Below are 23,301 nucleotides of genomic sequence, written 5' to 3'. Positions count from 1 at the left end.
CCTTCTTTTGAAAAATATTAATTGTGCCTACTTCATTAATGATTATTCTGATGGTAAATGAGCTAAGGGAAGGGGGGGGGTTAGTGATGTCCAAAAAAGAAGAAAGCAGTTCTCATTGCATATTATGCTGAGCAAGATAGAAATTGTTGAGATTAGAAAGCTTTAAAAGAAATATCTTAATTTGGCAAAATCCATACAAACCTCCCTGTCTTGGACTGGGTCAGTGTAGGACACAGAGTGGAAGGCGGAGATTAGAAATGAGACCGAACCTGTCAGAAGCAGGACTTGAAACGGCCCTAAAATGCCACGGATAAAGGGATAGGACTTTCTCCCTCCGGGAGGGGTCAAGCAGGAGTGCCAGGAACTGAGAGCGAGAGTGGGCGTCTCCCTCTGCTGCTCTCCACCCTCTCAGCGGAGAGGTGGGGCGGGAAAATATATCCCGTGCGCCCAGGACGGCCCCCATTCGGTGATTGGCAGACTCCGTCTTCCAGGATTCTCGAGTGTCAGAACTCTCGCGAGGTTACAAGTCCTCTTGCCCTTGGTCCCTTGGTTCCATTGCTAAAAGTTGTTTACCCCCTTCGGTTGCCTCGGACACCTGGAGATCTCCACCGATTCTCAGTTCTTAAGCGAGGAATGTGGCGGGGCAGTGGGCGCCGCCACGGAGTTTGACAAGCTGCAGACAAGGATCTACCTTTCTTAGGACCCCGGACCTGCCGTGCTTCGAGGTCAGGGCGAGGCGCGGCCCTGGCGTTGGGTTCTTGGAGCCGCCAGAGCTCGCGTTTCCCTCTCGCTCACCTGCCCTCTCTGCAGGTGGAGATGGACTTGTCAGAGCGGCTCTGCTGCCGCTTGACAGAAGGAACCTATGGTCATAAAACGCGACCCGGTAGGCCCTGTCAGGTACTAACTAACACGTCATCTGTGTCGAAGGGTGTGCAACCTCGAATGGGACATTTGAATTAAAAATACTGGGTGAACTTCTGGCTCTGTTGTTAACACACTTTTTAATGTATGCAGTACGGTATGATAGGATGCAGATAGGGCTTACCTGTCTTACTTAAATGATCCGCTCCGGTCGTCCCAGACCGTTTCTAGCTCAAGCTTTTCCTGCTAATTTACACGTAGTTCAAGTGGGGCTATGGGCCACAGTTTGTTTCTAATGCAGACACTTAAAAAAGCAACCCTATTCACCTACCCAAAAGGTAACCTAGATTCTTTCCGTAAAGGATCGTGCCAGGATATATTGAATTATTGCACTTGTCAGACAACACAAAAGTACTTAATATTTAAGGCTATGAGTCTGTTAGCAAAAGGAGATTGGGAAGAGAATATTTAACTCTGTAGATAACTGAATACCTTGCATGGAGAAAAACAAATGTTGGCTGGATATGGAGAAATTGAAACCCTTGTTCGTTGCTGGTAGGAACATGAAATGGTTTAGCCACTGTGGCAAATAGTTTGTTGGCTCCTTAAAAAGTTAAATATAGAGTTACTCTGTGACCCAGCAATCCCACCTCTTGGTGGTATACACCCAAAAGAGTTGAAAGCAGGGATTCAGTTCCTTGTACACTGGTGTCCATAGCAACATTATTGTTCCATAGCCAAAAGGTGGGAACAGCCCAAAAGTCCGTCTAGAAATAAACAAAATATGTATACATACAGTGGAATATTATTCAGCTTTAAAAAGGAATGAATTATATCTGTGACAAGGTTCAAGTTGAACCTTGAAAACATTGTGGTAAGTGAAATAAGCCAGACAACTAGGACATTTACTATCCGATTCCACTTATATGAGGTACTTAGTATACTCAAAATCATAGAGACGGGAAGTACAGTAGAGGTTAACAGGCTAGGGAGAGAGAAAAATGAGGAGCTACTATTAAATGGATGTAGATTTGCTGTTTGGGCTGATATAAAAGTTCTGAAAATGTGATTGCACAACATTGTGAATACGATTAATGCCATTGAATTGTACACTTAAGGTTAAAAGAGAGCCTGACCAGGCAGTGGCCCAGTGGATAGAGCGTCAGACTGGGATGGAGAGGACCCAGGTTCAAGACCCCGAGGTCACCAGCTTGAGCGCGGGCTCATCTGATTTGAGCAGAGCTCACCAGCTTGGACCCAAGCTTGCTGGCTTGAGCAAGGGGTTACTCAGTCTGCTGTAGCCCCACGGTCAAGGCACATATGAGAAAGCAATCAGTGAACAACTAAGGTGTTGCAACGAAAAACTGATGATTGATGCTTCTCGTCTCTCTCCGTTCCTGTCTGTCCCTATATATCCCTCTCTCTGACTCTCTGTCTCTGTAAATAAAAATTTTTTAAAAAGGTAAAAGAATAAGTTTTATGTTATGTATATTTCACCACAATAAAAAGCAAAAACAGTGCTTATCAACAGATACAATTTAAAGTCACAACCAATCATTGAAAAACCTTGTTTTAATTTTAATTCCAGTATCTGCTTTGTACAATCATAGTTTGTGAAAACCTTTTCAAACTAAATGAAAGAAAATTGTGGTCAACCTGACCAGGTGGTGCAGTAGATAGAGCACCACCCTGGAATGCTGTTGACCCAGGTTCAAAACCCTGAGGTCACTGGCTTGAGCACGGGGCTCACCAGCCTAAGTGCAGGGTCGCCAACTTGAATGTGGGATGGTAGACATGACCCCATGGTCTCTGGCTTGAGCCCAAAGGTCACTGGCTTGAGCAAGGCGTTGCTGGTTTGGCTGGAGCCACCCTCACCCCCTCCCACCCCCATCAAGGCACGTATGAGAAAGCAATCAATGAACAACTAAGGTGCCCTAACTATGAGTTGATGCTTCTCATCTCCCTTCCTGTCTGTCTGTCCCTGTATGTCCCTCTCCTGCTCTCTCTCGCTAAAAAAGAAGAAAGAAATCAAGAGAAAAAAGAAATTTGTGTTCAGAGTTCACAAGATGCAATTTTTCAATGTGTGTGTGTTTGTGTTAAACATTGAGTACTCTAGGTGGTGTTTGCTGGATGAATATGGGTAACAATACTTATGTATTAGAATTCCCAGGGATCCAACTACACATATTGTATTCAACAAGCTAGAGACATTATTGGCATCTACTCTCTTGTTATGTGTTTAGAAATAAACTATAGGCCCTGGCTGGTTGGCTCAGCGGTAGAGCGTCAGCCTGGCGTGCGGGAGACCCGGGTTCGATTCCTGGCCAGGGCACACAGGAGAAGCGCCCATTTGCTTCTCCACACCCCCCCCCCCTCCTTCCTCTCTGTCTCTCTCTTCCCCTCCTGCAGCCAGGGCTCCATTGGAGCAAAGATGGCCCGGGTGCTGGGGATGGCTCCTTGGCCTCTGCCCCAGGCGCTAGAGTGGCTCTGGTCGCGGCAGAGCGACACCCCGGAGGGGCAGAGCATCGCCCCCTGGTGGGCAGAGCGTCGCCCCCTGGTGGGCGTGCCAGGTGGATCCCGGTCGGGCGCATGCGGGAGTCTGTCTGACTGTCTCTCCCCGTTTCCAGCTTCAGAAAAATACAAAAAAAAAAAAAAAAAAGAAATAAACTATAGCCTGACCTGTGGTGGCGCAGTGGATAAAGAGTCAACCTGGAAATGCTGAGGTTGCGAGTTCAAAACCCTGGGCTTGCCTGGTCCAGGCACATATGGGAGTTGATGCTTCCTGCCCCCCCCTTCTCTATAATAAATAAAATCTTTAAAAAAAAATAAACTATTTTGGTATTTTGCATTTGAAATCAGTCAATATCATTAGAAAAACCATAATTTGAACCTTTGCTTATTCTAAATATACAGCCAAGACAAGGGGCAGCTTACATAATGTCATTAGGTTGTATATATTTAAATTTTTTCCCATTGATTTGAGAGAAAGGGGAAGAGAGAGAGAGAGAGAGAAGCATCAATTTGTTATTCCACTTAGCTGTTCCTTTAGTGTATACTCATTGATTGGTCCTCAGAATGTGCCCTGACTAGGATCGAACCTACGACCTTGTTATACTGGTACTATGCTCATTTAGCCACCTGGTCAGGGCTTGTATTTTTTAATCCTAGGGGTTTTTTTGGGGGGGAGGGGAGGGTATCAGTGCTCTCTGCACATAGTTAATTACTTCAAATATCAATTCTCTATCCATTGACAAGTAAGAAAATGCTGATTTATTTTCTCCCCTTTTATAGATAGGAAAATAGAAGACAGTCAAGCTGAGATGGTGTGATGCTGAGAGCTTCATCAACTCCTCTAGAGAGCATTGGCACTCTTCTCTTGTAATTTTGACTAATTTTCACCGCAGCTTATGAAATCAGAGGAGTGATTGTTGCTGGGCATACACTTGTTTCAGCTGGCCACAACCATGTTTTCAAGGTTGCCAGCCAACTTTGTGAGTAGATGTGGATAGAATTATTCCTTTTTTTTATCATAAAAATGAGTGGCCGTTTTTGGAACAAAGAATTCAGATTAAACTGTGTAATGTTAAATAAATCTGCAAGCGGGACACTTGAAATGTTAAAAGTAGCTTACGGTGAAGAAGTAACGTCAAGAGCAAGAGGTTTTGACTGGCACAAAAGGTTTAAAAAAGGTAGAGATGGTACTCATGGTGATGCTTGAAGTGGCCGTCCAGTCACCCACAGGACACATGAAAATGTTGAGAAGGTCAGAATTTTGGTTTGTTCAAATAGCCAGTTAACTGTAAGAAAATGCTGAAGACTTAAATTTAGATAAACAGACTCATGTTGAAATAAAATTTGCACATGAGGAAAAGTCCAGCAAGATTGCATCTTCTGCTGTTATAGTTGATGAGTCTATAGAGACCAAACAAAAATAGAGCTGCACAGGAATCTGCCACTTGGGTATATAGTCAGGATATAGTCCTGCAGTTTTGTGTTATTCGTCTTGGAGAAACTTCAGGCTGAATCTAAAGTGAGCTGAACTTCTTCAAACATTTTTCATTGGCTTTGTGTGAACATGATTTAAGCAAAGAGCAACTGTAGAGCTGAGTGTGACAAAGTAGAGAACATGGAGCTAGAAGTTTATTAGGATGAAGGTAGCAAACTGTTAGCTCAAAATAAGGAACTAACATGGGGGCATGTCTATCTTTTCCTTTTTAAAAAAAACAAGTGAGCCTGACCTGTGGTGGCGCGGTGGGATAAAGCATCGACCTGGAACACTGAGGTCGCCAGTTCAAAACCCTGGGCTTGCCTGGTGAAGGCACATATGAGAGTTGATGCTTCCTGCTCCTCCCCCTTCTCTCTCTCTCTTTCTCCCTCTTTTCCTCTCTCTCTCTCTTTCTCTCTCTCCTCTCTGAAAAAAAATGGAATAAATAACATCTTAAAAAAATTTTTTTTGGCCTGACCTGTGGTGGCACAGTGGGATAAAGCATCGACCTGGAACACTGAGGTCACCGGTTCGAAACCCTGGGCTTGCCCGGTCAAGGCACATATGGGAGTCGAAGCTTCCTGCTCCTCCCCCTTCTCTCTCTCTCTGTCTCTCTCTCTCACTCCTCTCTCTCTAAAAAATCAATAAATAAAAAAATATTTTTTTAAATGATTGATTTTAGAGAGAGAACCATTGATTTATTGTCCATTTATTTATGCATTCAGGGGTTGAATCTTGTATGTGCCCTGACCGGGGATTGAACCCACAAGCTTGGCATGTGGGGATGACACTCTAACCAACTGAGCTACCCAGCCAGGGCTTTCTTTGTTTCCTCAAGGTGAACACATTTGAATAAAAAATGAGGACCTGATTTTGGTCAAAAGCTCACAAAACTGTCTACTCTATGTAATCTAAATCCCAGCTTAAAGCATTTTTATGTATAAACTGTTCAGGTTTGGAATTTGGTATAAAGGGAGATCAGTACGGCTCAGTTTTGATTCTTCTTTCATCAGGAGAAGGAGATTCCATAGGTTGAGAATGATTTCCACATTTTCTATGTACTACTGAGTGTGGTGGTTATTTCTATCTGAAGCTTCTGTTCTAATAAGCATTCATCGAAGGGAAGGCATTATCTTGAATATCCCTGAGACCATAAATAGCTTCAAGAACATTATGGTCAAGTCAATTGCTGGTTTTGCTCAAACACTAATAAAGCATTGGTAATTCATGTCAGAGTTAACATAGATATGACATTCTTATACAGAAATAATAGGTGAAAATGGTTTCACATAAAAGAAATATTGATGAACCTAGAAAATAATGCAAGGTAAAGAATTTCAGATATTTTGGTCTATCAACATTAGTGTTTTAGATAAGGAGCAAGTCAAATCATTCATTGCTTCTTCCCATAAAATAAATTTTGCATTCAGCGAGCTTGAACTTCTCATTCAGAAACTTGGATTCTTTGCCCCAGTTTCCTTCCCAGTCTTGGTATGATGCTGCCATCACTAAGTGTTGGTGTTGTTGAAATATAGATACCAAGATTACAATATCTCGGACTTAAGTTAGAGCCCTGTGGTAATGACTGTGAGACGACTAGTTTTATTAGTTATTATTTTATTAGTTATACTATATATTTTCTTTTTAAAGCCTCCCAGAAATTCAAGGTTACATTTCATGAAACATGAGCCAAAACTAATTGAGGCCGATTATGGAAAAATTGTCTCCTTTTAATGGTCTGTGTTTCCTCTGGGACCCTGCTGCCCGAAGCTGCAGGGCCCGCAAGGCAACAATTATGGCAGTTAGAGTAATTTTTTTGTATTGTTTTTGTTACTGAATTTTTACAACTTGAACTTTGGATGGTGTTTTGTACGGTGCAATGAAATTTATTAAAACTATACATAAATAACTGACATTCCAATAAACCATAAATTGACTTTTTATATTAGTTTTGATCATCTGTGTTTTATTTTGAAGTATTTGTTAATCCTTTATATTTTAGCCACATGTTCATGTCTTTCATGTTTTAAATCTAAACAAATTTTAAGTTTATTGCCATAGCTCTGATTTTTTTTGAGAGAGAGAGAGAGGCACAGGGACAGATAGGAAGGGAGAGAGAGAAAGGATGGAGAGAGAGGTGAGAAGCATCAGCTTGTAGTTGCAGCACCTTACTGGTTGATTGCTTCTCATATATACCTTGACTGAAGGGCTCAAGCCAAGTCAGTGACCCTTTGCTTAAGCCAGCGACCATGGGCTTCAAGCCAGCAACCTTTGGGCTCAAGCCAGTGACCTTGGGGTTTCGAACCTGGGTCCCAGATTGATGCTCTCTCCACTGTGCAACCACCTGTAGACCAATTACTTCTTAGCTTCAGCTTATCTGTAAATTAGTAATTATAATAACTAAAGCTCAGTTTATATATAGTACATCTAATTACCTGGTGAGTAGTAAGCACTCAGTAAATGTCATATTCTTTGGTAGTACTATAGGATCATTTTTATTTTATTTTATTGATTTTAGAGAGAGAGGAAGGGAGAGAGACCAGAAGCATAGATCTGTTTCTGTATGTGCCCTGACCCAGGATTGAACCGGCAACTTCTTCGTATCCGGACGATGTTCTAAACAACTGAGATATGTGGCCAGGGCTGCATCATTTTTATAATGCCATATGGTCCTTGTGATATTAGAACAAAATGACGATACTGATATTTTAGTATTTATATAATACTAAAATTCTGGTGGCTTATTTTTTCTTTTTCTTTTTTTTTGGTGGGGGAGAGAGGGACAAATAGGAAGGGAGAGAGATGAGAAACATCAACTCATAGTTGTGACACCTTAGTTGTTCCTTAATTTCTTTCTCATACATGCCTTGACTGGGGGGTACTAGCTGAGCCAGTGACCTTGGGCTTCAAGCCAGCAACCATGGAGTCATGTCTCTGATTCCACAATCAAGCCAGCGACCCCGCACTCAAACCAGATGAGCCTGTGCTCATGCTGGCAACATTAGGGTTTCGAACCTGGGTTCTCAGCATCCCAGGCCAATGCTCTATTCACCGTGCCACCCCATGGTGAAGCAGAATGCTGGTGGCTTTAATGTTCAGTAAATAAGAGAGCACCTACTATAGGCCAAGTACTATTCTAGGTATACTGAACACAGTGGAGAAAAATGGTTATGGTTGCAATTGATCCAATAGAGGCCTCCAAAGTCAAGGACTGTGGGGCTTTCTGAGTGCTGTAACTAGTCAGCAATGTGGGAGAAGGGGGCATTGGCAGGACAGAAGGCCTTTATGAGGTGATTTCAAATGCTAAGTAGATAAAGGGAAGGCAGAATTGAGAGCAAACAGTCCTAAAGTTTAACAGGCTACAAACAGCAAGTTCTGGCAGACCAAGGAAGGCATAAAATGCCACATGAACAATGGTCCAGTGAAGGCAAAAATGGGCGAAGAAAATGACAATGTTTTCTAGCTACTGCCAAGATAAAAGATGTAAACTATGTGTGTTAAAGTCTGACTTCAGGCTCTAGCAAATTTCCAGGAATAACCACTGGTTTCACAAATGTCTCCACTCCACTGAGTGGTAGTGGTGGTTCATGTGGAGACCCTGGGTCTGCCACAGGCCCTCCTGCTTCTCCCACTATCCAACTTCATCAGCTCAGCCCGGTTTCCACTCGGTTTCCCAAATAATTTTTTTGGTATAAAGAATGTTGCCTAGTTTAAAGTCCACTAGACTAAACAATAGCACATAAAAGTTGTGAGTAGCCTGACCTGTGGTGGCGCAGTGGATAAAGTGTTGACCTGGAATGCTGAAGTCACCAGTTCAAAACTCTGGGCCTTCCCGGTGAAGGCACATATGGGAGTTGATGCTTGCTACTCCTCCCCTCTTCTCTCTCTCTCTCTCCCTCTTCTTTAAAAATTAATAAATAAAATCTTTAAAAATAAAGTTGTGAGTAATTTTATGGGGGGGGGTGAAATATTGGGGGCACAAGTAACTTATTTTTTTAAAGGTGCTTCACAGAGTATAGAATTTAGAATTATAGAGATACTAGAACTGCACTATTCAGTATGACAACCATTAGTCTCATGTGGCTATCTAAATCAAAGCTAAACAAAAATTCCAATCCTCAATGGCATTAGCTACATTTCAGTTTCTTGATAGTCATGTGTGGCTAATGGCTACTGCTCTGGACAGCAAATGATAGACTCCATTGCTGCAGCAAGTTTTTATTGCCAGTATTGTTCTAGAGATTACGTGGTGCAGCCACCTTGTTTTACAGAAAAATAAGTCTGTTAAAATCTAGAGATGGTGGCCTTGTCCGGTTGGCTCAGTGGTAGAGTGTTGGCCTCGCGTGCAGGAGTCCCGGGTTCGATTCCCAGCCAGGGCACATAGGAGAAGCGCCCATCTGCTTCTCCACCCCTCCCCCTCTCCTTCTTCTCTGTCTCTCTCTTCCCCTCCCGCAGCCAAGGCTCCATTGGAGCAAAGTTGGCCTGGACGCTGAGGATGGCTCCATGGCCTCTGCCTCAGGTGCTCTGGTTGCAACAGAGCAACGCCCCAGATGGGCAAAGCATCGCCCCCTGGTGGGCATGCCAGGTGGATCCCAGTCAGGCACATGTGGGAGTCTGTCTGACTGCCTCCCTGTTTCCAACTTCAGAAAAATACAAAAAAAAAAAAAAACTTTAGAAATGGTGTAGTAGGCTGAATAATACCTTCCAAAGATACCAAGTCCTAATCTTAAACCTGTAAATGCTACCTTATTTGAAAAAAGGTCTTTGCAGATGGGGTTAGGTTAAGGATATTGAGTTGGGGAAATCATTTTAAATAATCTCTTTGGGTCATAAATCAAATCACAAGTTACTTTATAAGAGGGAGGCAGAAAGAGATTCTTTGTACAATGTTGGCTGTAAAGACTGGAGTAATGCAACTTCAAGCTGAGGAATGCTGGTAGCCACCAAAAGTTAGAAGATTTGGGGAACCAAACACACCCACCCCCTGGCCCCAGCCTCCTGAGGGAGCATGCTTTTACAAACAAATACATTTCTTTTCTAGTTCTTGGTTAACTCCATTTTACTTCTAGAACATATTACTTCCTTCTTCCTTTGTACATGGATGTCTAGCTCTGTTCTGGCATTTATCAACCATGAACGAGCTGGGTTTCCCCATACAGATGGAATGAAGAGAGACGAGGAAAGACTACAGGTTTTTTTAAATTAGGAATTTGCTACAGTGGAAAAAAGAAGATTAAAAGAAAATCTACTAGCGTGCAGAAGTCCTGGGTTCGATTCCCGGCCAGGGCACACAGGAGAAGCGCCCATCTGCTTCTCTACCCCTCCCCCTCTCCTTCCTCTCTGTCTCTCTCTTCCCCTCCCGCAGCGAGGCTCCATTGGAGCAAAGATGGTCCAGGCGCTGGGGATGGCTCCTTGGCCTCTGCCCCAGGCGCTAGAGTGGCTCTGGTCGCAAAGGGGCGACACCCCGGAGGGACAGAGCATCGCCCCCTGGTGGGCGTGCCGGGTGGATCCCGGTGGGGCGCATGCGGGAGTCTGTCTGACTGTCTCTCCCCGTTTCCAGCTTCAGAAAAATACAACAACAAAAAAAAAAGAAAGAAAGAAAATCTAAGGGAGACACCGGGACTAATGAGTTTCTATGCAAGACAGTAAAAAAGAACAGGACCACGGGTTACATGTTCCATCCTAAAGGGGTAGAGAAAAGCAGTGTTTGCCTGTTACCAGCAGCTTTTTTTTTTGTCCAGGGGAATTGGTGGCTGCTCAGAGAGTTCAGGCAATTGGCTATTGTTATGTTTTGAATTTGTGGACATTGAGGAACTTTTCTGCAGATTAACTTATCATTTCTGAGTTTCTAAAACCAATCTCATTTTATTAATATGTAGGGGAGATTTCTGGGGTCCAGAACCAGGCATATTGCCCTCCACTACATATTGCCCTCCACTACATATTGCCCTGATTTGGCTGAGACCTTCTGCCCAATTCTGTCTGGTAACTAGATGCATCTCCTACTGACCTATGGGGTCACCTATGGTCCTACCTGCTCTTACCAAGCTCATCCTACAGCCAGGATCACATTGTCAAATCTCAGCTTGGTGACCCAGGCCCTGCTCTCTGCTACATGTTCGGAAGACATTGAGATAAGAAAAGTGAAGGGACAGCAAATTGGTGTTTCTTCTGGCACCTTAACCCATGTTATCATGATCTTATGAATATCTACAAAATAGTGGCTGGGTGCTAGGATTTATTGATAAACTTTATTTCACTTCCTCTTCACCAAAATCATCTTAATCACATCCTCAACCACACCCTACATCAAGTCCTATCATTCACTGTTAAAGAACATTTCAACAGCTTCCCATTGTCCTTAGCAGAAAACACAAACTATCAGGGTCTCCTTCATGGTCTAGCCCCCAGCTACCCTCTTAGGCCACTCTGCTCCTACCTCCCTAAGTTCCATTTCCAGTTCTGGGTTCTTAAACCAGTCAAGTGCTTTCCAGTTCTTTGTTCAGGCTCTACCAAAGGCTGTACTTTGTATCTGTAAATCCCCAATCCCACACGAATAGCCTATCTTGATCAACCAACAAAATCCCGTTTGCTTGTTTCTCTTCTGCTTCACCACCCCACTTCCCTCCCACATGCCTGGTGAAAGGTAGTGTAGTAAATACTGTGTTTTGAGGGCCTAACCTTTCACTGTTTGGGTTCAAATCCAAGACCCAACATTTGCTTTCTGCTTTGTGACCCTGGAAAGTTATTCAACATGTCTCACTTTCCCCACCTATAATGTAGGGATGATAAAAGGTATTTTGAGAATAAAATTTATTAACTGATGGTTAACTCTTGAAACTAATAGAACTGCCTGACCTGTGGTGGCGCAGTGGATAAAGCGTCAACCTGGAAATGCTGAGGTCGCCGGTTCGAAACCCTGGGCTTGCCTGGTCAAGGCACATATGGGAGTTGATGCTTCCACTCCTCCCCCCTTCTCTCTCTCTGTCTCTCCTCTCTCTCTGTCCCTCTCCTCTAAAATGAATAATAAAAAAAAAAAAAGAAAGAAACTAATAGAACTTTTCCTTTTGGCATATAGAGTATCTCCAATTTTATTCCACTTGCTTGTTGCCATGCTTGAGTCTGTCACCTAGGGGAAAGGCTTATAGTGGCCCACCCCTGGTTGATTACAGTCTACTTATCGTCACTGTAAACGAGTATTAACAGAGAGCATGAGGAAGGGAGGCTGGTCCTTTCCGGAGGGGCCTTGAGGTATGCTTGTTGCAAGAGATGTGGGCCCGCCTCTCTTTAAGTTTATGTTTCCGCAGGGAAGACCCTAATCATAGAATAGACTAGTATAGTTGTAGGGAAGAAATGTCCAGGTCGTGGTCTAACCGCTAAGACCTCCACAAGAGAGTCCCAAGGAAAGAGGTCGGCCTTAGAAATCCAGATCCAGGAAGGCTAAGGCCTGGGGAAGTGCCGTGACTCTCAGAGATTCCCACAAGGCTCTTCCGCGCAGGCTCAGCTCGTCCTCCCGCCTCGAAATGAGCCAGAAGAAGCCGGTGGCCGAGGACCCCGAACACCAATGGCGGGGCTCGCACCGCCCCCGCTACCCAGGGATTGGCTGCTGCGCCGCCCTCTGCCCCGCCCCGAATCGCGGAACCGGTCTCTGTGCGCGAGTCTCCGGCCTCTTTCGTCTCGTGGACTTGGCGGGTGAGTGACTGTTGTGTCCGGTCCCTTAGGGTAGGGAGGTCGCCCGGCGGGCCCGCGGGTCCGTGGGCCGGGGTGGGGCTGGGTTCGCCCGCGTCCCCTCGAGCTTTGCCCGCCCGGAGCTCCGCTGCTCCCGGCGGCCAGAACGGAGGGGTAGAGCAGCCCTCGACGACCCGGGAGGGCGGGCGGCCGTGCCCGTTCCGGGGCCGCGCGAGGCACAGACACCGCGCGGAGCCGCCTGGAGGTCCCGCGGGCAGGCCCGGCGCGGTCGCCAGCCTGTGCTCTGCTTCCCCAGGGCGCAGCCGCGGCTGATTTGTCGCGGGTTGCGGTTCCAGTCCCACGTCCCTTGCCAGGGCGAGAGCCTGTCCGAGAGCGACCTTGGGCCTGGGGACTTTGTCTCCATCGTCTGTGGGGTGCAGCGGCCTGAGTTCCCAGCGCAGGTATGTACGCCTCTGTCCTTGAGAGAAAATGAGCTGGGCCCAGAGCACGTGGCAAATGGCGACCCCGGGGCTCCTGGGCGCGGTATGGCGCACAGGCCGGAATCTGGCTCCTTTAACGTAAAGGAAGTTTACGTTCCCGGGCGGAATGGCTGCTTCTAATGGGGTTATATTGGACTTGAACGTTAAAGAAGCCGCTGAGATCAATGGGTTATTGATGAAAGAGAAACTTGTAAAAAATTCCAGGTCGCCCTTTCCTAAGCCCTTTTAAGGTTGACGCAGTACCTTAGGAGGCTAACACAGAAGGGTAAAGTAAGTCTCCATAAAACCCAGAGAAGAGATGGGTAAAACTCGTCTTTGGATCCTGTCTGGAGTCACAGTTTAAACAGAAGTAAAATTTCTTTAAGTTTGAGCACTTTTGCGATAGTCTTATACAGTTAATAGCAAAGTGATAAATTAACCTTATCTTAGATGATACCTTCCGGCATACCTTTTAAATGTGTACACAAAGGCTTTTTTCAAAGATAAATTAAGAAGAATATACCTCAGGCTTCTTTATGTTTAAATGGTCATTCTATATATATATATAAAGAAAACTACCACTACAAGCCATTGACGCTGGAAAGCAATGATGCTGGTATTTTAATTGACTTAACCAACTTTCATGCTGCAGTTTACAATATGCAGTACTTCTGTCTGATTAGGTCAGACATTTTTATATGGCTTGTGGCAACCATATGTCCGTGCGCCGGCAGGCATAGGAGTTAGAGCAGCAGCACAATGCTGGTGAGAGCAGTGGTGTGGGTGCTTCATTTTCACCTTTTCCTTTAATCCTCACAGGTCCATGAAGTTGATGCTAGTTTCTCATTTTACAGGTGAAGCAATAGACGGGTAGTGGCTTGAGATCCCATCGCTTATGTGTAGCCCTAAACAAGAAGCCTAATACAGTGGTAACTTAAGATACCAATAGACCAACGTACGATTTTTTTTTTTTTTTTTTTTTTTAAAGATACGAGCTGCAACTCGGTCCATATTTTTGTTTGAGATACAAGCGAAATTCCGAGATACAAGTTGTGATTTGGGAAGCTGCTGCTAGTTGGCGTGTTGGTGCACGGGTCCAGTATCGTCAGCACAACACCAGCATCTCATTCTTTCTCACATGTTACCCACAGAATCAAGTCGAATCTCGTGCACTGTACTTGTTCTTGCTTCATTTTTGCATTTTTTACTAACTTTTTTTTGTGTGCTATCATGGGGCCAAAGAAAGTGAGTGTAAAGGACAGTGGTGAGAAGAAGAAGAGAATGATGTCGATAGAAGTAAAGCAAGAAATAATAGAAAAACATGAGCGTGGTGTACGAGTAATTGAATTGGCAAGGCTGTACAACCGTAATACATCTACAATTTGTACCATCCTTAAACAAAAGGATGCCATCAAAAGCGCAAATCCAGCAAAAGGAACTACAATTCTGTCCCAATTAAGGACAAATATCCATGAAGAAATGGAGAAGCTTCTGCTGGTGTGGGTGAAGGAGAAAGAGCTGGCAGGAGATACAGTGACGGAGACTGTAATATGCGAAAAGGCACGTATTATTTACTGGGACTTGAAGAAGAAAGAACCATCAACCTCAAAAGAGGCAGCAAAAGATACATTTAAGGCAAGTCACGGCTGGTTTGAAAATTTCAAAAAGAGATCAGGCATCCACTCGGTGGTGAGGCATGGTGAAGCTGCGAGTGCTGATGTTAAGGCAGCTGAAGAGTACATTGCACATTTTGCTGCGCTAATCGCAACTGAGGAGTTGAAGGAGCTACAGATGATGCAACATACGAAGCTTCTGCAAGAGATTAGTAGTGAGGAGGAGGTAGAGTTGGAGGAAGTGATTTCTACCAGTGAAATTAAAGACATGCTGGTGATGTGGGAGAAGCTTTCAAATTTCATTGAAAAGAAACACCCAGAAAAAGTTTCAACTGGTCGTGCTTCAGCACTTTTTAATGACATTTGTTTGTCACATTTCCGTAACATTTTAAAAGGCAGGCAAAAGCAGACCTCTTTGGATAGATTTTTATTCAAAAGTCCTGCATGTGAAAGTGCAGCCAAAAAGGCAAAAACAGGTGATGATTAAATGAAAAATACATAATGCTAAGCTTAGGTTAAGTTTAAAATTGAGGAAGTGCATTTTTTTACAATTAAGGTTTTGTGGTTTCATTTTCTTTCTTTTTTTTTTGTATTTTTCTGAAGCTGGAAACGGGGAGAGACAGACACTCCCGCATGTGGCTGACCGGGATCCACCCGGCACGCCCACCAGGGGGCGATGCTCTGCCCCTCCGGGGCGTCACTCTGCCATGACCAGAGCCACTCTAGCACCTGGGGCAGAGGCCAAGGAGCCATCCCCAGCGCCCGGGCCATCTTTGCTCCAATGGAGCCTTGGCTGCGGGAGGGGAAGAGACAGAGAGGAAAGGAGGGGGTGGGGGTGGAGAAGCAAATGGGCTCTTCTCCTGTGTGCCCTGGCCGGGAATCAAACCCGGGTCCCCGCACACCAGGCCGACGCTCTACCGCTGAGCCAACCGGCCAGGGCCTGTGGTTTCATTTTAAGTAAAGAAAGTGCAGCTTTAGTTTTGTTTAAAGTAAAGAGTGCAGTTTTAGTTTACATTTAGTGTTAAGAAAGTGCAGTTTTAGTTTACGTGTCCACAGTGCCTGCATCCCTTCCTCCCTCCCTCTGCCATTCACCTCCGTTAGCCGCACTCGTCTGTCTCCAAGGTAAGAATACAGTACTAAATAACACTTTTTTCTTTTATTTCATCTATTTTGGTATGCATTGATAAAGTATACATGTGTGATTCTTAATTAAAAACGTCTTTTTTCATAATTTAGGATAGCTTGGGGATGTTTCACAGGGCTGGAACAGATTAAATCTATTTCAGTTATCTTAAATGGGAGAAATTTGTTTGATATACAAGTTGACTGACTTACGAGCTCGGTTACAGAACGAATTAAGCTCATATCTCCAGGTACCACTATATGTAACTTTTTTGGCTTAGTTGTCCTGGTGTAACAAAATTATTTAAACCAGCAAAACCAACTTTTATTTCATTGGTGAAAATGCACCATACAAAAGGCTGAAAGTGCTGTAGTCATTTGCACGTTCTCTGATCTTGAAAGTGCACATCCTGCAATTTTCCAGCCCTGCAATGCCCCTGTAACATGATTTGCTTGACTGTGAACCCTGGAGAGCCATAGGACGTCTTGAAGCTGGTCAAACACAGATGACAGTGGCAACAGCACTTGGAATGTCCCAAGGCATGATTAGCAGACTGGAATTGCTTTCAAGAGACTGACACAGTATGAGCAAGAGGAAGGCAGGGTCGCCCATCCACCACAACAGCAAGAGATGACCTCTACTTGACCTTATTGGCAAGAAGGAATAGGCGCAGCAGTGCAACAACTGCGGGGACAGTTTCTTGCTGCCACTAGATGATGGATATGTACCCATGCCATACGAAATCGGCTCCATCATTATGGACTGCGTGCCCAGTGACCAGTGGCATGCATTCCGTTATCCGCTTAACTGTAGAACCTGTTGAAGGAGGGCTGATGAGCATTGTCATTGGACCCATGATGAGTGGTGAGCTGTCCTCTTCTCTGCTGAGTCACATTCAGTCTGCAGCCTAACAATCATCGTATCCTGATCTGGCATGAACAAGGAACATTGGAGAATCCATGTTTCATGCGAGAAAAGGACTCCTTCGGTAGTGGTGGAATCATGGTGTGCAGAGGCGATTTAACGGCGGGTGCACTGGGCACACGCTCTGGGTCCTGACTTCTGAAGGGGCCCGCAAAACCCTAACTTGACACTTTTTTTTTAATGACACCAAGTTTGGTTTTATATGTGCAATTTTAACATTAATAGTACATAATTTTTTATTTATTTAAAAATATGGTTAACATGTATTTTTATTTTCTCTGTCTCTCACTCTTTTTTAAGGGGCCCAATATTTTCTTCTGCACCTGGGGCCTCAACCGACCTTAATCTACTTCTGATGGTGTGGGCTGGCATCAGCATTGGTGGTCGTACCCACCTTGACGTCATCAGAAACGGATCGCTTACTGCTGTCAGATATCGAGATGAGGTCCTGCATTCTATAGTGGTACCCTATGCTCTTTTTCTTTTATCACTTCATATTTATTTTGAAATAGCCCCTAATTTTTGTGAGCAGTGTATTTCTGGTTTGGGCGGGGGTGGCGGGGAAGACCACAGTAGACCTATTAAGAATATAAAGTCAGTATTTATGTTGTATCTACAGAAGTTCTCAAAAATTTGGCACAGGGGGAGCCGATCTCAGCATGTCGGTTTTCTAAGAATGTAGAATAATGTAAAAAGGGAGATAAAGGACACAATGGTGCTAAAGTTATTAGAATAGAAAAGTACTGGCGGTAATGGGGAGATACCCCATTACTGCTATGTGATTGCAGTAAGGTGAACAGCTCGGTATGTACTAGAAGGTCTTCCTGTTGCTCAGCTCAATGTCCACAAATATCTCATTTTCTTAAATAAAGACATTTAATATTCACCTTGGAGTCATTCTTAATGCTTATTTCATAACATTGTTGTAGCCCTTTTTCCTAAACCTTTTTTTTTATATTCCATAATCTGTAAAATCCAGCCTTATGACTTCTATGGATAATTTAATCAACAAATACGTTAAGGGGAGAAAAGAGGGAAGGGAAATGGGAAGTGCATGTGTGTGCAGTGGAAGTGGAGGACTTTTTTTTTTCTCTTTGGAGGTGTAGAAGGGGAAGAGGAGAGGAGATAGGTATGCTCCCTCATGTACCTTATCGGGATCCACCCGACAAACCCGCCTCGGAGGGCCAGTGTTCTGACCAATCAAGCCACTGGCTGCAGGAGTGGAAGAAAAGCAGATGGTTGCTTCTCTTTGTGCCCTGACCAGGAATTGAACCCAGATTATCTATAGGCCAGGCTGACACTCCACTGAGTCAACTGGCCAAGGCTAGAGGACACAATTTCAATAGGGCTGTCAGGGAAGAACCAAATATGGAAGATCTGAAAGACCTGAGATGCTGTGATTATAGTCTTTTTATAATTGCTTTTCTATTTAATTTATTGTTCACTCTATTTATTGTTTATACCCTATTTTATTTCAGAAAGAATCTGTAGTCGACAAGGATTTATTACAATGAGATTTTAAAAGCATAGTGAGGAAATTGGAGTACAGGGAAAAGGAAATAAACTCTGGGGCTACTCCACAAACTATAGTGCATTAGGTTCTATCCATTTGCTAGGTCAAAATGTCGCCCTGACAATAGCAATGGCCCAGATGGGCAGAGCATCACCCTTGGGGGGCTTGCTGGGTGGATCCTGGTCAGGGCTCATGCTGGAATCTGTCTCTCTGCCTCCACTCCTCAATAAAGGTTGCCCTGAGCTTCCTGGCAGTCAATGCAAAAATCAGAAGTAGAAATAAATCATTCAAGAGAAACAATCCTGAAAGAAATTTCCTCCATTGACCTTCATAAAGAAAGGACTGCAACCAGCCTCTTCAATATCAGTAACCTAAAAGGAATGCTTTTAATCATTTATTTAAACTTTCATATGTCCAAGATTTCTGTTGCCTAGGTGGAGTGTTTCCACACCAAGGTGATTTAGCATTCTTAAACTTAAAATGATTTTTAATTATGTGGCAAGAGGGTTATCAGGAAGCATATACACTTTACTGAAATACTGAAATTAGTGACTGAAAACATGGGTTTTTTTCTCATTAGAAAGATTTGATAATTGGGGCTGATACCCTGGTCAAAGATTTTTCATTGTTTTATATATAAAATTAGAATATGATAAGAGGTTAGGTAATAGTCTGACCAGGCAGTGGCGCAGTAGATAGAGCGTCGGACTAGGACACATAAGATAGAGGTTGCTAACTTGAACGTGGCTTATCAGCTTGAGCATGGGATCACAGACATGACCCCCAAGGTCGCTGGTTTGAGCAAGGGGTCACTCACCCTCCCTCCATCAAGGCACATAGGAGAAAGTAATCAATGAACAACTAAGGAGCCATAACTGAGTTGATGTTTCTCATCTCCCTGCCTGTCCCTATCTGTCCCTCTCTGTCACTAAAAAAAAAAGGGTTAGGTAATAAAGCCCTCCATAGGAATTCAACAATAAATGATAATCCCTACACAACACATCAAAGCACAAACAAATTTATCTTGATGTGAAATTAGAGGAAATAACTGAAGGCTTAGTTAACAATTTTATCCTCTTAAAGTGGCTTTTGAGTAAAGAATTTTAACTTTTTCTCTTTAAAAAAATCACTGGGGAACTTTGAGCCCAGTGCTTCCTACTCTGTTCATTAATTTCTCCAAGTTAATGGAAATATTCCAATTTTCTGACCTTTTTCTGTTGACAAAAAGTAAGGACCTGCCTCTAATATTTGTCCTTAAGCCTTACACTAACTCATCAGATACAAGAGGAATTTTTTGAATCAAAACACTCAAGAATCCCTAAGTTCCTCTATTTTTAAAAATTTTAAAGATTTTATTTACTGATTTTGGGGGGTGGGGTGGGAAGTATCAACTTGCAGCAGTTACTTCTGCTTCTCTATGTGCCTGACCCAGCAAGCCTAGGGTTGTGAATTTAGGACCTCAGCATTCCAGGTCAACAGCCTATTCACTGTGCCACCACAAGTCAGGCAATTTCTTTTATTCTTAAAACTTGTCATGAAAATTACCAAATACAAAGATTAAGTCCCCGAGTATCTTCCAGTCAACTATCAGCCAAAAGCTTTTGTATTGAATTCTTGTTCCATCTAGCTGACTTGACAACAACAAAAATAAAACATATTTCACCACAATGCCAGTAGGATTGCTAAGAGAATAATTTCAAGTCCATACTCAGAGTCCTCCATTGTCTAAAAACACCAGTTTTACAGTTTGAATTAAGATTCAAATAAAGTTTCCTCATATTTAGTTCTAAGTGCCCTTTGTTTTTCCTAATACCTGAACTTGAACAGTTTCTGAGATGCAGTGTTCCAATACCATAAAACGCACCCTCTTGAAGTGCACAACCCAGTGGTTTTCAGTATAAGAATTGTGCAATCATCACCATTATCTAATTCTGGAACATTTTCTCCAAAAAGAAACTGACCCATTTCACACTTGCTTCCCCTCCCCCTTCCCCACATCTTGGGCAACCACTAATCTACTTCCTGTCTATGGATTTGCCTATTCTGGACATTTTGTGTAAATGGGATTACACAAGATTTTTTTCTGTGTGTTTGTGCCTGGCCTTTTAAACAGCATATTTCAGTGCCCAACAAATGAGTAGTGCTGTGCTGTGCTGGGACAGCACTCCTTTTCATGGCTGCATAGTATCTCATTGATTGGATATACTGAATTGCGTTTATCCATTTATCAGGTGGTGGCTATGCCTTTGACTTTCTGAAGAAACTATGTCATGTAGAGTGTTCCACATGCTGGCTGATGGCTTACTCCTGCTTTTTAATTTGTTTATCCTGTTTTTCTTAAAGGCTTGAGAGAAACCCACATTCATGAAATCTTGGTTGTCAGATTTTAGGGTGTGGAAGAACCCCCGGCATGCTTCTGTAGGTGCAGATTTTTAAGCTCCGTCACTGGATTGATTTAGTAGACTTGAAATGGGGCCCAGGAATCTGTATTTTTAACACACCAGTTCTTATGCAGGTTTTCTGAGAACATATTTTGAGAAACTGTCCTTTAAACCTGGATTTTAATGGCACTTAACATTTCATAAGAAAACCATAAAAGCAGCTGGTAGATCATTCATTGCCTAAGACTTAAATAAAGTTGGAAATACTCATAGAATTACTGAAAGGGGTGGATGTAACTTAATATTCTGGCTGATATCTTCTGAGTTGGAGATAGACATTTGAAGGAATGACGGCCAAGAGAATTGTGTGGCAGATGTGACTTAGTCACCCTGGAATGAGTGAAGTAGCCAAATTTAGCTTTAAAGGCAATGAAGCCATTAGTCTCTAAGAATTAAATCACTGCACAGATCTTTACAGTATTGACCTCAAAATTTACAAATGCATTCAGATTAATTAATTGGAGTACTTTGGGGTTCAGGGAATTTTAATTCTTAACCTGAAGCCATTTTCTTTTAGGTGAGCAAGAACAAAGTAAATTGTAGATATTTGAAGAGAGCGATCCTTTTACTCTAGAAATATGCTACAACAAAGTACAACCATTTTTGCTTCAACACTTTTTCATTATAGTTTCCATTATCTAAATAGAGTATTTTACAGCACCAAAAACTCCCGAGTAGAAAGAGTTGTTTTCTCTTAATTTAATGACAAGAGTTTTCTTTCACTTAATAGATGAGTGATCCTGTTAAGGGTCTTTTAATGGTGTCAGAGCAGCCAGAGCAGCAAATGGAGTTCCATTTACTCTGTGTGCCTCATTACACTATCACCGAAGAGGGTAATGTGGTTGAAGAAAAAACCACCAGTGCTTTTTTAGGCTTTGAGAGAAAAAAAAATGGATTTTAGGATATGACAACTGAGTTTCAACATTCAAATGCCTTTCCAAGGGCATTCATTGGGGGCATTATTTGTAGAAGGGACTCCAATTCTTGAGAAATTAATAACCTCAACTTTTTTACCTCATTAGCCTGACTTGGATGAGTACCGACAGCAACCGTATGTTTTTTTTAACAGTTTTTTATTAGGTAAGATTTCAAGCATACCCTCAGATAACGGGAAGACATACCCAGTATCCAGCTTCAGCAATTAGCAATGGTTTGCCCATTTCATTCATTGGACCACCTACTTGTATTTTTGCTCATTCATTTTCAAGGAAATTTCAGACTGTGTCATTTCTCCTGTAAAAGACTTTAATATGCACTTCTAATTGATAACATTTTTACATATACGATGCCTTTATTACACCTAACAATATACATTTTATTATTATCTGATGTCTGGTCCGTATTTGTTTTCTTGGTTGTCTCAAAGCTGTCCCTTTATAGTAGATTTTTTCTAATCGGAATCCAGACAAGATCCACACATAGCATGATAAGTCTCTTTTATTTTGTAATAATCCTCCTCCCTTGTTTGAACACTGATTTGTTGTAGAATTGGATGGTTTGTCCCATAAAATGTCTTAGTGTATTTAACTTGTTTATTTTTATTTAACTTATTTCCTAGAAGCTGGCTTTAGGAGATTCAGTTGAATTTTTTGGGTAAGAAAACATGCTTCCAGTGCATTACATCACAGGGCACGTAATGGCCCACTTGTCCCATTTTCTAGGCTGCTTTAATGATTTCAGGTGGTGTCAATCTGATTCTTCACCTTAAAGTTAGCCATCACCCTGTCTTCCATGTCTGTTCATTCTTTATACTCTACTCCGCTGGTAGCTATAAAATAGTGATTACATTTAAAAACCATCCCTTCTGTATTTATTAGCTGGACTTCTATAAGAAACAGCTTTTGTTCACAGACTATTTAGCTACTCCATAAACATTTTTACAGGGAAGGCAGGATAAATTCATCCTTTCCTTTACTTAGCAAATTTCAGCTTAATATTACCTCTAATAATCATAGGGAAGTTTTGTATTTTTCTGAATTCAGGACTTTTATGTTTTACATTTCATCAGAAGTATGTTTTTAAAATTGATGCTGGAGATGGAGTCATGAAATGTTGGCATCAGCCTTCTGATACAGTGTTTCTCAAAGTATGACTGCAAACCACATACATATCAGAACCCCATGGGGCATTGGTTAATATGTAAATTCTTAGTCCCCACCAAGACCTACTGGTCCAGTCTTTGAAAGTAAGCCCTGGAATCTGCATTTCTAACAGACCCCTGTAGGAATTTCTAAAATAGCTATGGAATGAATACTCTTATGGGACAGCCTCTTCAGAGCTTGGGAACAAAGCGCCAAGTGGTGGGTACACACCTGAGCATTTACTCTGGAAAAAGGTAACGAGATTAACCACTGATAACTCAAGAGAAGGGAGGGTAAATTAGCAACTTCACGAAGTCCCAAGTGGTGCTATGCTAGAATCCTTGCAGTGCTGTATCTTGGTTGAGACAATCTAGGTTCTGACTACCCATTGTGATTACAACAGTAAATTCTGTACAAGGTTCTACATGGCATTGAACTAATCTTTCTTATGGATTCCCATGGACAGTATTTTGTTCAATTAATTGATTTGAGAGAGAGACAGGAACATATGTGAAGTTGGATGTGTTCCTGTATGTGCCCTGACCAGAAATAAAACTGGCAACCTCTGTGCTTCGGGACGATACTCTAACCAACTCGCAAGGGCTAGATCAGT

General features: G+C 42.8%; 1 protein-coding gene and 1 non-coding gene across 7 annotated transcripts; both read left to right on the top strand.

Annotated features, from left to right (window-relative positions):
- Positions 1 to 551: 551 nt before the first annotated feature.
- On the top strand, positions 552 to 17,539 carry LOC136405409 (tigger transposable element-derived protein 1-like). 6 transcript variants are annotated; one of them, XM_066384793.1, is made up of 8 exons: positions 552 to 725; positions 811 to 897; positions 12,345 to 12,538; positions 12,831 to 12,975; positions 13,813 to 13,847; positions 13,982 to 15,162; positions 15,544 to 15,728; positions 16,954 to 17,539. In XM_066384793.1, the coding sequence occupies exons 2-6, from the start codon at positions 817 to 819 to the stop codon at positions 14,202 to 14,204; spliced, it is 678 nt and encodes a 225-aa protein (XP_066240890.1). In that variant the 5' UTR covers positions 552 to 725; positions 811 to 816; the 3' UTR covers positions 14,205 to 15,162; positions 15,544 to 15,728; positions 16,954 to 17,539. The 6 variants fall into 6 exon arrangements, 5 of the variants coding, with proteins under 5 accessions (XP_066240890.1, XP_066240892.1, XP_066240891.1 ...); XM_066384795.1 differs by lacking the exons at positions 13,813 to 13,847; positions 13,982 to 15,162; positions 15,544 to 15,728 and having other exon boundaries at positions 552 to 897; XM_066384794.1 differs by lacking the exons at positions 13,813 to 13,847; positions 15,544 to 15,728; positions 16,954 to 17,539 and having other exon boundaries at positions 552 to 897; positions 13,982 to 14,112.
- Positions 13,232 to 13,354, top strand: LOC136407420 (small nucleolar RNA SNORA26). Its single transcript, XR_010751954.1, has one exon. It is a non-coding gene; the product is annotated as a small nucleolar RNA SNORA26 (small nucleolar RNA).
- Positions 17,540 to 23,301: the final 5,762 nt, after the last annotated feature.

This window comes from Saccopteryx leptura, chromosome 5 (assembly GCF_036850995.1).
Source record: "Saccopteryx leptura isolate mSacLep1 chromosome 5, mSacLep1_pri_phased_curated, whole genome shotgun sequence".
Classification (NCBI taxonomy): Eukaryota; Metazoa; Chordata; class Mammalia; order Chiroptera; family Emballonuridae; genus Saccopteryx; species Saccopteryx leptura.
The sequence above is the reverse complement of the archived record's forward strand: the minus strand, read 5'-3'. Positions and strand labels throughout refer to the sequence as shown.